We start from the raw sequence: 16,198 nt of genomic DNA on the forward strand, positions 1-16,198 counted from the left end.
CAATGCAAGTATATCCTTCCTTAAATACGGAGACCAAAACTGTACACAGTATTCCAGGTGTGGCCTCACCAACACCCTGTACAGTTGTAGCAGGACTTCTCTGTATTTATACTCTATCGCCCTTGCAATAAAGGCCAACATTCCATTTGCCTTCCTGATTACTTGTTGTACCTGCATACTAACTTTGTGTGTTCATGCCATTTAAATTATAATTCGCTTTTCTATTATTTCTACCATAAACATTACTGGGGCAAGTAGAGCAGCTTTGCCAATTATGTGGACACACTATAACTGACCAGGAAACAACTGATGCAGACAATTGATAAGTCACAGGGTGGGCATTATGGGACTAACACAGTCCTATATTTTTAGAATTTTATAGCTACAACTTTCAAATAGTCTGCAGCTCAAATACAAAACACAGCAGTCCCGAAAATCTAGAGGCTGCAATCTCAGTGGTATAACACTAATGTCGCACCCACTGGTGCCCTCCAGTGCTGAACTCATCAGGCGTACAGGCAAATTCTGTACTTGTATAATTTACTAGCAGTGGCCCCCATGTTTTTCTATAGGGTGAGCTGAGAAATAAAATGTATGTAAATTATTTTAGTAATCTAGTTCATAAAAAATACGGCTGATGGCAGATTTCAGTGGGAAATATCTTTGCTGAGGCAGCCTCGCATAGAATTTTTTGCCTGAAGTCTTACCTTCATGTTCCCCTCTGCTGAACCTGTAATGAAATAATCTTCTGTGGAGTCCAAAGCAAGGGCCTTAATAGCAGAATCGTGTGCCTGAAATGTGTGTAGCAGCTGCCTCTGCCTTATGTCAAAAATGCAGACAAAGCCTTTCCTGCCTCCAGAGATCAGAAGTTGCTGCTTTGGTGCGTACTGAAGCACTGTGGCACCATTGTCATGGCAGACGAAACCTAAGGAGATTAAAAGGGGGAAAAGAAAACCCTTCAGTCTCAAAATTTATGGTTAGCAAAACAAAGTACCTGCATGCAAACATAATTGTGAAAAAAACTGGAGCAAGTTTTATTTTAGATTATACCACCCATAAGTGATCTGCGCTTTGGTATTTACCAATTTTCTGTTAAACATCCTGCTAGAAATTACACAACAGCAGGCAAACAGCGTAGCAGATATCAGGAATTCAGCAAAGTGGGGAAGGGGTGAGAAAATCAAACCAGTGTCCTATAATTCCATGGTATTTTGCATCCAGAAATTAAACTGATACGAGACACTTTTTATATATGACGACTTCTACCAATCAGTCTCAGCATTCAATCATTTCAACGGTGAACATATTTTTTTTTAAAGAATCCAGGTCTGTACAAGATGGGTTTTCGATCTCTTCTCCAGCTTTCTCCTGGCTTCTTTGCTGCTACCCCTTCCTCCTCCTGCCCTAAAGGCTGCCCTGCCAAACCACACGACTGCAGTAAAACTGGTTTGAAAGCAGCCAAAAACAGTCCGGGATCAGCAAAAATCTCTTCTTAGAAGTAAGTTTTGTCAGAAAACAGGCCGGAGAAGTTAATCAGAGGCCTAAAAAGGCAAACCAGCAACTAACCTTGATGTGAATGAGCCTTTTAAATTGCGTTGCTGAAGGATCCTTGCTGCCTGTTATCATGCCTGTTACAAAGTTTATCATGCGGCTAGTCAGGCACTGGGGCTGATCAATATCGTGAGCGTAGGACCTTTATTTAAATATTTAATTCACCGTTTTACATATTTCTGCCACATGCCCTTGATGCCAACAGAGCAGTATGCTCCAATATGGCAGGGGGGGGCCTTTTGATACAGAATGAGTGCGTGCGGTGCCCACCATATTGGATGCTTAGGCTCATGTTATGCATATGAAATATTAGCGTTGCCCCAACGAATTTCTAAATGATCAAGTAGAAATAGCACAGAATTTTTTGGTACAAGCTTGTTTGCATAATTATAGCAGCATAGGTGCAGACAGTCAGATCTTGCCAGAAAATTTGCATGGAAATCAAATTTAAAGGGATGGAGGCAACAAAAGTGGGGGAGGGGGGTGTGGGTTTATCATAATTGGGGGCAAAAATTCAGAAAGCTTTTTGAGATTCTAAAAAGGTACCACAACTCATCAACGAACCTAGCTAAAGCTGAAGGGCAGAGTATTAAGAAGTGTCAGGCAAAAGTGAAGGGAAAGTGCAGACAGAAGTCTGCAGACAAGTGAGAGAGCAGTCCAGCAATGACCCCATCTAGGCTGATGCTGCACAAGTTGTTTCTGAGATGGCTGTCTTTGCACCACTTCAAGGTACCGTTCCCATACGTCAGCATTGCAGCATGCCCGTGTTCATTAGTGGTTAAGTGTGCCAGTGCCGTTTTGGTGGGTGTGACCAAGTAACAGTGGCTTCTGATCACCCTGGCATGCCTTATTTCCTCCAGTACCAGACAAAGCTTTGATTGGACTGCATCCACAGAGCTATCCAGCATAATGGTTAGTGAAGCATTCACATATTATAGTGATGTCATCCGGACTCTGCTAGTGAAACGAGAGCAGACTCCAACAGCATGAGGTAATTTCACCTCTATTTGCAGATGCTGGTAGGAGGGCATGGACCAGCTCTCTGGAAACCCAGCTACAACACTCTCATCTATCCGACAATGTGGAAAATTGCACAAAAAGCAGGACAAATTCAATCCAGCCAATTACCACCCCATCAGTCTACTTCCAATCAGCAGCAAAGTGATGGAAGGCATCGCCGGCAGTTTTATCAAGCGGCACTTACTCACCGATGCTCAGATTGGGTTCCGCCAGGACCACTCGGCTCCAGACCTCTTTATAGCCTTGGTCCAAACATGGACAAAAGAGCTGAATTCCAGAGTTCAGGTGAGAGTGATTGCCCTGGACATGAAGGCAGCATTTGACCGAGTGTGGCATCAAGGAGCCCTAGTAAAACTGAAGTCAATGGGAATAAAAATTCTCCAGTGGCTGGAGCCATATCTAGTACGAAGGAAGATGGTTGAGGTTTTTGGAGGTCAATCATCACAGCCCCAGGACATCACTGCAGGAGTTCCTCAGGGCGGTGTCCTACGCCCAACCATCTTCAGCTACTTCATCAATGACCTTCCCTCCATCATAAGGTCAGAAGGGGGGATGTTTTCTGATGATTGCACAGTGTTCAGTTTCATTCGCAACTCCTCAGATAATGGTGCAGTCCATGTCCGTATGCAGCAAGACCTGGATAAAATCCAGGCTTACGCTGATAAGTAGCAAGTAACATTCGTGCCACACAAGTGCCAGGTAATGACCATCTCTAAAAGCGAGAGTCTAACCACCGCCCCTTGACATTCAAAACCATTACCATTGCTGAATCCTCCACCATCAAGATCCTGGGGGACACCATTGACCACATAAATACCGTGGCAACAAGAGCCAGTCAGAGGCTGGGTATTCTGTGGTGAATGTCTCATCTCCTGATTCCCCAAGGCCTTTCCACCATCTACAAGGCACAAGTCAGGAGTGTGATGGAATACTCTCCACTTGCCTGGATGAGTGCAGCTCCAACAACACTTAAGAAGCTTGACACCATCCAGGACAAAGCAGCCCACTTGACTGGCACCCCATCCACCACCTTCAACAACATTCACTCCCTCCATCACCGGTGCACCGTGGCTGCAGTGTGTACCATCTACAAGATGCACTGCAGCAACTCGCCGAGGCTTCTTCGGCAGCACCTCCCAAATACGCGACCTCTACAACAAGGGCCGCAGGTGCATGGGAGCATCATCACTTATATTGTGTTCCTAACACAGATGAGACTGCACACGGAGGTTAAAGTAACAGCGACCTCAGTCTTTAATAAGACACTCCAGAGTGAGGAACAGGCCTTAGGGGCCGGCTTATATACAGTGCTCCCAAGGGATGCTGGGATCCCTTGGGACTTCAGGGGATGAGCTCCCTGGTGGCGGAACATGGGAGTGCATGCTTTACAGATACACAATAACTTGCAAGTTCCCTTCCAAGTTACACACCATCCTGACTTGGAAATATATCGCCGTTCCTTCATCGTTGCTGGGTCAAAATCCTGGAACTCCCTCCTTAACAGCACTAAAGAAGTTCCTTCACCACAAGGACTACAGCAGTTCAAGGCAGCAGCTCACCATCACCTTCTCAAGGGCAATTAGGGATGGGCAATAAATGCTGGCTTTGCCAGCGACGCCCATATCCCGGAACAAACAATAAAAAAAACAAACTTGACCTGCCTGGCATTGCTCTTCTGGTTGTAGAATTCCTATGAGGAAACCCTTCAACACCATTAAAGGAAGCTGGAGACAATAAATAATTAGCTCAAAGGGTTATGAAAGCCAAATTTCCAGCAAGGAAAATGACAAACGTAAGTTCCAGAATAGGTTAAAAAACACATTTTGAAATTTGTACCCTATAAATGGCATCTCGCTGAACGGTTCATCCCCAGCAATTCTGGATAATAGTGCCTTGAATTTCTTTCAGGATATTGGGCCCAAAATTCCACATGGACTTTTTTTGGGGCCGTTGTAGAGGTACGTCCAATTTTTTAGTGGCCCAACTGCGCCAAAAAAAAAGTTCCAAGTTTCGCCGGCATAACCTCTCATTTTGGAGCCGCGCAGATGTCCTTAAGCTCTGTGGGTGGACCAAAAAACTGAGGTTGCCAGGATAACGAGGGATGTTCTGAAGGGCCGGGGCACAAATAAAGCATTTCCCCTTTGTAAAATAGATCACTAAGTGAGACTGAAATCTCAATATATGAAACAGTATGAAATTCCTTTATTCCTTTTTAGCATTTATAGATTTTTTTCACCTCCAGTGTGTCAGTGCCACTGCAATCCTGGGCCAAAAGGCTCCCCCGCCACATCGGCCCGCCTTTATCCCGGGCCGAAAGGACCCCGCACCAGCCCTGCCCCGTGCCTTCAGCTCTGCTGAAACAATGATGTCTTCTCTCTGCCAATTTTCACTTTGCGACGATTTTCTTAAGTGTAGGTAAGGTTTTTCAGAATGGTGCAGTGCGCAGTTTTTGAAAAAATCCTACTTGGCCAAACTCGCTTAAATGGCCAGAAATGGCGCACCTGGCAGGTTCCGCCCCCAGTGACGTCAAAAAATTGTGAACTAAAAGAAAAAAAATCGGACGTACCTACTTTAGAATGGCGCAGAAACTTTGGCGTAACTTGCAGATTTTAGTCTGCTCCAAAAATAACAGCATAGGCCAAAAAAATGGTGCAGAATGGTGGTGAAAATTCAGCCCATAGGACCTTCCTACCAGCAGATGGAGGAGACTTTTATCCCATCCAGTCTGGGTGGAATCTAAACCCTGGCTCCAGAGGCGAGAGGCCAAAGATTAAACTATTGCATCACGTAAGTCCTTAAAAGTTTAGAACATACCAAAGAATACCAGACTAGCCATGTCTTGTGGCTGTCGGCCAATGACAATTTTTGAATACATAGAATAAATTTATAATTATTGACAGAAATCAAATAAAAGTAACCATTTAAAAGAAAATACTTTGCACTATTTCTGAAAAGTGGAATACAGTTAATTTCATAGGAAATTAGTATTTCAGGTACAATGTTAAAAAAATGCAAAATCATCAAATATTTTTTTTATCACCAACAAGAATTCTATTAAGAGGTACAAACACTGATCTTACCATGCACAAGACTGTTGTGTGGTGAAATTAGTGTATCCCATAGACAAACATTTCTGGAAAGAAAAGCAGAAAATGCCAGTTAGTATACAATCTAACATTCTCAAAATCATGTTAAAATTTAGTAGTTCCACCATTATAGGGAAGATGTAGGTAAACAATTGCCCAAAGATTTCCAGTCAATATAGGGGCACATTATTCATTTATTGGTCATGGGCAGTGAAGTCTTCTGCTCTCCCACCACCCCCACCAAGCTATAGCACCGGGCTGTGAACTCCATGCCAGACCCGCTCTATTCTTGCTGCTGAAAGTTCCTTGTATCATAAACTCCCCTGTTGTTTCTGTCATGGTTTAGAGAATGAGAGGGGGCAGGGGAAGGCATATCTCCTACACTGTGCAAGAAAAACGTTCACATGGCAGCAGGAAGGATTCAACAAAACAGAGTGGAACAGGAACAAGATCTGGATTAGAGCTCAACCCTAGCTATGCACTACAGAATTAGTTAATAAATAACAATCTAGAAAAATTAGATACAGGAAGAGTTAATAAATTGGAATTTATGAAGAAAATGTGTTAATACAGGTTGGGCCTCCCTTATCCGGGACTCCCTTATCCTCCCCCCCCGGGCCACTGACCTCCCATCATCTGGCAAAATCCCTTATCCAGCACAGGCCAGGTCCCGAGGGTGCTGGATAAGGGAAGTTCAACCTGTACTTAAATAGATTGAGAAAACAATCTTTAACATGACAATATCCCCCTTTTGCATCTGGCACAAATTTTCTCATGTCAATATCTCATTACAGTTCACTGTACCTGTTATCGTTAGATTGTCCTGCTGTGGTTATGAGGCTTGAGGAGGTAACAAATGCAAAGTCACCAGCAGCTTTACTGTGACACTGCCAGCTCTGCAATTAAACAATAAAAACTTCTTATACTAATACAACATTGCAAAAGAAATTCTATAGCAGCATTTCCTTTGGCAAACTTTACTTTGCTTCCTGAGGTGATGGTTCATATTGTTACAAATTACTGGAAGAACTTGGTCCCTGAAATGCTACATTCTCAACACATTTGGCTGAAGTCTGACAATAAACTCATCTATCGAAGGACAACAGCAAAATACTGCAGATGCTGAAATCCAAAACAAAAACAGAAAATGCTGGAAGCTCAGGAGACCAGACAGCATCTGTAGTGCGAGAAACAGTTAATGTTACAGATCTGACAAAGGGCCTCAGAGACCTGAAACGTTAACTTTTTCTCTCACTACGGATGCTGCCTGGCCTGCTGAGTGTTTTCACCTCTTGAAGACACTTGTTGGAAATACTGAACATGTGTTTGGCACGTCTGCAATATCTTCAAAGAAATTATTTCAACAAAGGCAAGGACAGTCATGTGTTCTTAAATTACAACATTGCTTATATAACTTACAAGGTATGGTTTAGGATTAGATCCAGTTTGGTTGACTTGCCAAAGGCTCAGAAAACCTTCGCCATCTGCCACCCCCAACTGTAAGGGGGAAAAAAAATCACTTTAATAAGACATTCATGAAAGAAACAATTTTACTGAAACCTGTTTTTTTCTGGCTACAGCTTTCTTTATAGAAAAAAAAAATATTGAATGGCGTATCCAGCAGTGTAGTAAAATGGTGCGTGTTTTAACCATCAAAGAACAGAAACACAATGGCCCTGATTTTGCAGTCAGTGGCTATGTAATCGCGCTTGCTGCTGACATCGAAGAAAGCTGCACACAAAGATCTAGTGATCTCTGTAGCATCGATTTCACCTCTCCTGACGTTAATTTGAATCTGATGCCAAGTCTAAGGGATCTCCAGTGTCCAGCAACAGTGATGTCATCAAGCTAATTAAGCAGTCAATTACACTTAAGAATTCTCAGACAGCAAATCACACTTTTTAAATCATTTTACAGAGAGCGAAATAAAGATTGGGACATACACGAGATTAAGGTAGAAGCTGAAGTATCAAACAAACTTAAAAAAAATATATATATTAAAAATCATGGAATTTTTATCTTAATGGAAAAATTTTATATTCCACAAATAAAATTAGTTTTTCAGGGCCAGAACGGTTGTTCAGCAGTAATTATGACTGAGTATGCCATTAAAAACTCAATTATACCTCATTCAACAAGGTTTAACATTTTCAGGAATTTTTAACAGCGATATTCCAGCATAAAAGGGGAAGTCTTCATCGATTGATTGCCGGCTCCGGTGGAGGAGCAAGGAATGACTGACAGCAACTTCTGGATTTCCGTGTTTAACTGCGTACGTGCGTACTCCAGAAGCTGTTATCAGATTCAAAGTTATAATGATGGCGAACGCTGACAGTTTCGCCGTCAATACAACCGCAAATTCCGGGCCATAATCTAATAGTTTGGTCATGTTAACAGAATAAATGCTATATTCTTTAAGAGATCTTTTACATTTCTTAAACTTGCTGGTATTGATTTACATTCAACATTTATTAGAAGTTAGAAGAGTTCTGTTGAAATTCATGCTGCTGTGAAGTAAAAGAATAGCAAAGTCAAAGTGGCTGAATGGAGAATAAAGAAAAGCAAAAATGAGCTGATCCTGAATACTTCTGTACACCACAGTCTCAATCTAAACTTCTCTAACTACAATGTGGGCAAAACATGCAACAATTGCACCAATATTTAAACCAATGCTAAATTCTGGTGAAAACAATTCAAGTATTAGGAATCAGTGAAGATTAGTTTGAATACATCAGGATGGACATCCTGAAGCTTGATGAGCATTGAGTGTCATCTGCTGCCTGAACAGCTGTCCGTGTTAAACAATGGCGCTCTCAATGCGTTCGCAAGAGGCCCAGCGAAGGACTCAATCAGCTTTGTGCTTATCTAGGTTTCTCAGTTTTAAAATTTCTCCGCAGTGTTCCAACATCTCATTTAGTACATCCAAAGAATTGTTTGCAAATAGCTACTGGAAAACATTTCTTCCTCTTTTCATTCTTCACTTTCCTTTTTGTTCTTTTATATGGTTTCAAGAAAAAAAAGTTAGCTCTCCATGTCATAATGTACCAATACCATTGTTTATTTGCATAGTTGACCATTAAAAAACCGACATGAATAGCCTGGCATACTATATGAGGATAACATTTGGGTAGTACAAAGAATCTGGATGTCAACCTTCAGAAACAGAACCTGGCTGAAGTGGCTAATAAAGATGACAAAGCACAACCTGCATTCACAGTAGAATCTCCAAGAAAGGCAAATGCTAAATCATTCAAATGTACAGTATCCCACATAAACTCAAATTTCACCACTCAGAGAAATGGAGGAGGACCTGCAGTTAGAACACACTTAATCATGCTCCAAATCCAACCATTCTGAGCAACAACCTGGGAAGACACAAAGACCACAATTAACTTTGTCTATCTCTAGACATGTCACCTTGCCTGGCCAGTAATAGGGCACCCTTCTCCTCAATGGCATACTGATTTATGTACCTAGGAGCTAGCAACAAGGTGCACACCCGAGACACTAGATTGGACCAGCAAGCTTAAAAAAAAAAACTGGTCCTTCACCTCTGGGACCTGGGTCCAAATGGAATTAAAGTCTTTATCAGCTGGCTGTAAAGATAATGGGATGGATTTTCTGGTCCTTTGCACTCCGGGTTTCGCCCCAGAGTGGTGTGAAAGGCGGCATTCAGGTCTCCTGCGCCCCGTCACGATCCTCCGATCCGCTTTTGCGGTGGCGTTAAGCAACACCGCCGGGAAGAGCTGCGCTGGGTGTGCAACGCCTCTCATTGCAACACCGGCAGTACTTTGGACTTTTGCCCGATCCGTCACTCGGATGTGCACCCGCAATGACCGCCGGCGGCGGTGAGGAAGGTCAAGTACTCCGAAGGCAAGTGCGAGTGTTTGTTCTTTTAATTTAAAAAAAAAAACTGTTTTGTGTTGTGTTGGCGTGGGCAATGTTCTGGGAATGTTTTTGTGGGGTGTTTTTAAGGTTTACCCCCCTCCCCCACCCACCCAGGCCTCGGAGCACATACGGCCTAGCACTTTAGTTCGCGAGTTTCCCATTTTTGCGCCACGAAAAGTGTACAATGCCTCCCTTCGCGCTGCACCCTCTGACGCAGGGTCCAGATGCCGAAACTTCCTTACCAAAGTACAAACTATTCCCAACCTGTAACTTTCCCGACCCGCCTCCGATTTCGCCTCGAAAACAGAAAAGCCTAAAATCCAGCCCAACGACTGAAGTGGTCTCAAATCAGTTTCTAGTGGAAATGAGCCCAGCACAAAGCTATAGACTAATTTGGCACTGAATTGGTAATCAAAAGCCATAGGATGGTTGGTGAGAGAAATGTGAAAAGATCCCAACAGGAATTGGAACTTGATTACTAAAAGAGTGGACAGTGCATAGAACAGATTAGCGGCGGGTGTGGTGGAACAAGCAACTTTAATGGGTTTCAAGAAGGAATTAAACAGATTCTTGTCAACAAATGGATTCAGAATTATTGAAAATGCACGAAGGGAATACTGTAGACAGGTGGGCTAGTTAGACAAAAGGTCTTCTCCTGCTTAAAACTTTTACTGTGTTACTTTTGAGTCTGGAGTTGAGGCTCATTGTTAGAAAACAGTAGAGTGAACTTTATTCATCTAAACGCATTATAGTTATCCTGGGAATGCTGACACTGGGTGCCCAGAATGTAAGCATCAACATCCCACACACACAAACGGACCACACAGTGATGTTGAGGAACAGCAATAAGAAAAGGACTAATGGATTACATACTTCCTGTTCTCTTAAGTATGTTACAGTGCCATATTGTGTTCAGAACAAGGTACTGCAACAGGCAAGGCTGGAAATTAGCATTTTGTTTGGTGTAAAGAACTGAACAGAGAGCACAAAAATGAAAAAAAAAGCTTTAAAATAGACAAAAGAAACCTGAATAGGTTGCTTTTGGACTTGAAAAACTAATTTTAATTAAACCTGTGGGGTGGGAAAAACATTTTACACTGAAAATAATCCCTCACCCTCAACAATTTGCATTTATATAGCACCTTTAACATAGTAAAACGTTCCAGGGCGCTTCATGGGAGCGTTAACAAACAAAATTTTATACCGAGCCACCCAAGGAGAGATTAGGATAGATGACCAAAAGCTTGGACAAAGAGGTAGGTTTTAAGAAGTGTCTTAAAGGAAGAGAGTAAGGTAGAGGCGGAGGGGTTTAGGGAGGGAATTCCAGAGCTTAGGGCTTAGGCAGCTGAAGGCACAGCCGCCAATAGTGGAGCGATTAAAATCAGGGATGTACAAGAGGCCAGAATTGGAGGATCGGAGAGATCCCGAAGGCTGGCGGCAAATACAGAGATAGGGAGTGGCAAGGTCATGGAGGGAGTTGAAAACAAGGATGAGAAATGTAAAATTGGGACATTGCCAGACCGGGAACGAATGTAGGTCAGTGAGCATGGTGGTGATAGTTGAACGGGACTGGGTGCAAGTTAGCAGAGTTTTGGATGAGCTCAAGCTTATGTAGGATAGAAGATGGGAGGCCGCTCAGGAGAACATTTGAACAGTATAGTCTAGAGGTAACAAAGGAATAGATGAGGGTTTCAGCAGAAGATGAGCTAAGGTGGGGCAGAGTCGGGCGATGTTACGGAGGTGGAAGTAGGCAGTCTTGGTGATGGCGTGGATAAATGGTCGAAAGCTCATATCGGTGTCAAACAAAACGATACCAAGGTTACAAATGGTCTGGTTCAGCCTCAGATAGTTGCCAGGGAGAGGGATGGAGTCAGTGGCTAGGGAACGGAGTTTGCGGTCAGCGGGGACCAAAGATAATGGCTTCGGTCTTCCCAATATTTAGTTGCAGAATATTTCTGCTCATACACTACTGGATGTTGGACCATCTGCGTGACAAATCAGAGACAGTGGAGGGGTTGAAGAGGTGGTGGTGGTGAGGTACAGCTGGGTGTCGTTGGCATATATGTGGAACCTGACGCATTTACGGATGATGTCGCCACGGGGCAGCATGGAAATGAGAAATAGGAGGGGCCAAGGATTGATCCCTGGGGGGCTACAAAGGCAAAGGTGTGGGAGCAGGAAGAGAAGCCATTGCAGGTGATTATCTTGGTACAACTAGATAGATAAGAATGGACCCAGGCGAGGGCAGTCCCAGCCAGCTGGATGACGGAGGAGAGACGTTGGAGGAGGATGGTGTGATCAACCGTGTCAAAGGTTGCAGACTAGTCAAGGAGGATGAGGAGTGATAGTTTACAGTTACATAGAATGCCATTTGTGACCTTGATAAGGACTGTAAACTTGATTGGAGCGATTCAAACATGGTGTTGCAGAAGAGATGAGCATGGATTTTGGGAGTTCCAACAGCTCAAGGACTTTGGAGAAGAAGGTTGGAGATGGGGTGGTAGTTTTCAAGGAGAGAGTGGGTTTTTTGAGGAGAGAAGTAGTGTTTCCTTTAAGTTATCTTAGTTACAGATACTGGCCTAGAAATTGGAACCTTTTGCATCGGCCGTTAAGGCCAGTTTTGAAGAAAAAAATAGCAGCTGCCTCGCTTCCACCCTCTTCCGGCGCAGAACGCGGCAACTGCCATATTGGGTCGTTCCGCCGCGCTGCCTGCGCTCGTCTCAAATATTTTAACGATCAAAAGCGTGACGTCAATCGGCGTGCAATTTTGGACACTGATGCTCCTTTTACTGCCCTCTCCAAAGCAGCCCGTGCGTGCAGCCGTTACCAGAGTGTAGACTCAGGAGAAAGCGGCGGAGTCGTCAATAACTATGCAGAGTATGTCCAGTCCAGTGAGATGGCTCATGGTCATTACTGCAGGAAGACATCAGCAGATTGAATGCCTGTTCTATATACATTACATGCCAGCACTCAATTGGAGCAGGTCAGTGGGTTCTGGCACGTAATGTGTACAGAACAGCATATGGTTACAAATAGTCTGGGGAACTTGTACTGTATTCTAAAGGCCTGATCCATTACTGTCGGTCAGTTGTGTAACACAAGACATACATTTATACTCTAGATTTTCAAATCTTTCTAATAAGCGCATGCAGTTGTGTCAGTAAACTGTAAATGAAACGATATTTGGGCTTTATAACTGTTTATTATTGTTCCATACATCGGTATTGAATATGCATCCTGGTCCTCAGAAGTAACAGGTGTGTGCTTATTACAATGAAAGGAGACTGAACGACTTTTTCTTGTTTCTGAAGGAATTTGTAAATCTGCATTTACTCGTATCGATACTCAGGTATGCAGGGTAGCCAGTAAACCTTTCACATCTCTTGGTCTATTCAGGGAGGAATCATGGATCACCTATGCCGGCTCTGACATCCAGTATTGCAAACAAATCTTCCAATTCCAGTACACCATTGTCCTTGCAAAATGCTCATCTGGATTGCTTTCTAGTGAGATATACTCCTAAAATGACTTATAGTGAAAAGCCTCTGTAATAACAAAGATTATTCACTATGTCTATTAAAAGAATAGATTGCTTTTATTTGTATTCAAGGGCGTAGAATCGGAAATATTGTTTGCATTCTTCTAAATTGCAGAGATTAGTGTATTTGTAGGCTTTGATTTATCTCTCTGTCAACCTACAAAACACGAGAAACATAACCGGAAACGTTGCAGTTCACTTCAATAAATTGCGATTTCCTGTAACGCTGCACAGATCTTTGACCTCCTGTTGATCGTACCGCCTGAAAGAGCGCAATGCACGCAAGGTTCTGCGCTGCGCTCATTTAAAGCAGCAGGCAGCACCAAAACAACAGTGCGGGCGAGTGTTAACCTTGGCCCACGGTGGCACCGCACGTTTTCGGGCTTTATCGAATTTCTGGGCTAATATCTTTGGGGTGAAGGACAATTGCGATTGCCCTTTAGATTGTACATTGATATGCTGTAACATTTTCAACCATTCTTGTCCCTTCAGCCACTGAAAATCATTACCATTGTGGCAGCAATTTAAAAATAATCAACTGGCCAGGAAGCTGAATCCCCTGGGTACAGCAAATACAGGATCTTCAACTGGGTTGGAATGCATACACATAAAGGAGACCAAATGATTTTCTGTCCATTAATTTGAATAGATGAATAATTGGCTGGGCCTATATGGGTGTGCGCTCCGCCCTGCCTGATTTTTCTGTATTTGCTGCGTCCAGGTTCACAACCAGAAAATTGTACCCTCTAAAATGTGAAAGTTTTCCAACAACTAGAACTTTAAGCAAAACATGGCTCAATGGTAGCACTCTCGCCTCAGTCAGAAGGTTGGGTGTTCAAGTCCCATTCCAGAAACATGAGCACATAATCCAGGCTCATACACCAGTGCAGTACTGAGGGAGTGCTGCACTGTTGGAGGTGCCGGTTTTTAGATGAGACATTTAACTGAGGCCGTACTTGCCCTCTTAGACGCACGTAAAAGATCCTATGCCACAATTTGAAGAGCGTGGGACCTTGCTGTACATAAATTGGCTGCTGTTTTTCCTACATTCCAACTGTGACTACAACGCTTTGTGATGTCCTGAGATTATGAAAGAATTATAGAATCATACAGCATTCAAGGAGGCCATTCGGCCCATCGTGCCAGGTTTGAAAGAGTTATCTAATTAGTGTCACCCCCTGCTCTTCTTCCTTAACCCTGCAAAAGTGCTATTTAAATCCAATGTTGCTCTTTTTTTCTTTGAAAAAATGTTCCTTATAGTGTTTAAGTGGATCAAACTTCTAGCAAAAGCTAATTCTATATTGACTAATCCCTTTATAAAATAACTAGATAAATATCCGAGTAGGATTTGGACTGAAGTTTATAAAGATGCATATATACTGAGATGATCAAATACTTATAGGAAATAATATCCAGAACGGGAGGGGCCGGGTGGGTAGACCGCGGGAAACCCAGATTGACAGGCTGGCTTCCAGTTGGGTGGGAAACGCTGGACAGGAGGCCGCAGACACAAGTAGGTGCGAGCCCCACGCCAGCAGGGGGAGGGGGTTCCGATCCCCGGGGGAGGGGGGATTGTTTCTATGGGGCGGGCTAATGGTGGGGAAGCTTGGGACGCTGAGAGTAAAAATTCCTACTTGTCCTGGCACACAAGGATTGCTCCCCGAGGCTGTCCTCGCCTCGCTGCAGCTAGGAGGCCAGGATCCACAGCCAGCCAGTTAAACCTGAGGCTTCGGAGCCTCATTATCATATTTAAAATGCCAATCCACCTCCTGGCAGTGGGATGGCTGCCCGCCCCATCCCGCCCCCATTAAACCCGGAAGTGGACAGGATTTAGATTTTTAATACTTTAACTTCCCCCATGCTCCCAACTCATCGTTTCTTTTCAGCTTAAATTCTCCCCATTGGCTCTTCTGCTGCAAGGACTGTGGAAAGTACACCTTGGTGCAGTAACTGGCCAAAGCTGAATAATGTGTACTTGAATATTCTGCACTTTCACTTCAGTATCTTTGGAAAACCCTGGAAAAGATGTGCAGAACCTTTTGCAAAAATTAAATAAATTGGGTAGAATGGTAGAGCAAATTTAACCAGGTCTGTGGAGGGAAAGGGCTGAAAGCTATATTTATTCCTTCATGCTTTATATTATTAAGTTAAATTATATTTTAGAAATGTTGCATGACATACTAACCTTATTGCCTTGGGAATTGAAATAAAGTCGAGTAACCCTGGCATTGCCAGCTTGACGGAAACATATAACCTGCTGTGGCCGATTCCATTCAAACATTCGGACACTTCCATCTTGTGCACCTGTAAGATCTGATTGACATAATTGCAAAGAGTAGAATCTTAGTTCACGGGCTAATCAATACAAATATATAAAAATAAATTATTTTGGTGCTCAATAATTGATTATACGGCAAATTTTGAGAAGGCGCTATATAAATTCAAGTTCTTTCTTTCTCATCCAAGTTCTTTCTTTCTTTCTCAGCTGCCACATGTTCTATACGTTTACTTGGATAACAATAAAACGGGGCTTTGTAAATGAATAACATGTATATATTTTTTTAATGAATAGTCTCTCTCATGACCTTGCAGTGGGGAGCTGGGTTGCACACTGGTGTTTATCTGCAATGCAGGCAGATGAACTGGGAGGTGCAAAACTGAAGTGCTACAGTGGCAGGAAATTGCAATCACATTGTGACAGGTTCATGTACATAGTTTCCATTGTAAATGAAGGCATAGGGATTTATAATGGGAAACAGTTGTCAGGTTTCTAGGTCAGAAAGACCTGCATGAAGTTACATATACATCGTTTTTTTATGACATAACAAATGATTGTAATCAGCTGGTTAAACATTTTTTTCACGTTAGTTTGTACTTGTTTTTTTCTCTTTTTATCCTTCTCTGCTGAAGATAGTAAATCAGCAGGAGTTTGACTCTTTTGGCGTTAGCAATACTGATACTTCGCCCAAGGATGGAGTATTATAGTTAGATCTAGAAGATGTCAATACATTACATAAACCTAGAACTTTAGTATTTTAATTCATGGCTAATATAGAGGCCGAAATTGCCCTCCACACAATTCAAATTAAATGATTATTCACCGCCTCAATCCATG

At 42.9% G+C, this 16,198-nt stretch overlaps 1 protein-coding gene across 4 annotated transcripts in view; it reads right to left on the reverse strand.

The window, feature by feature from the left end:
• Positions 1–16,198, reverse strand: part of dmxl2 (Dmx-like 2) — a 165,612-nt gene that overhangs the window by 4,814 nt on the left and 144,600 nt on the right. For 3 of the 4 annotated variants that reach the window (XM_070858428.1, XM_070858431.1, XM_070858429.1), the window contains 5 exons: positions 15,269–15,396; positions 7,077–7,154; positions 6,462–6,553; positions 5,652–5,704; positions 708–925 (listed from right to left, as the gene is read on the reverse strand). In XM_070858428.1, coding sequence (XP_070714529.1) covers positions 708–925; positions 5,652–5,704; positions 6,462–6,553; positions 7,077–7,154; positions 15,269–15,396 — 569 coding nt within the window. Of the gene's footprint in view, positions 1–707; positions 926–5,651; positions 5,705–6,461; positions 6,554–7,076; positions 7,155–12,735; positions 13,241–15,268; positions 15,397–16,198 lie in introns of those variants that run through there. The other variant, XM_070858430.1, reaches the window with a different exon arrangement.

The sequence above is a fragment of the Pristiophorus japonicus genome, chromosome 17 (assembly GCF_044704955.1).
Source record: "Pristiophorus japonicus isolate sPriJap1 chromosome 17, sPriJap1.hap1, whole genome shotgun sequence".
In the NCBI taxonomy this organism is placed as follows: domain Eukaryota; kingdom Metazoa; phylum Chordata; class Chondrichthyes; family Pristiophoridae; genus Pristiophorus; species Pristiophorus japonicus.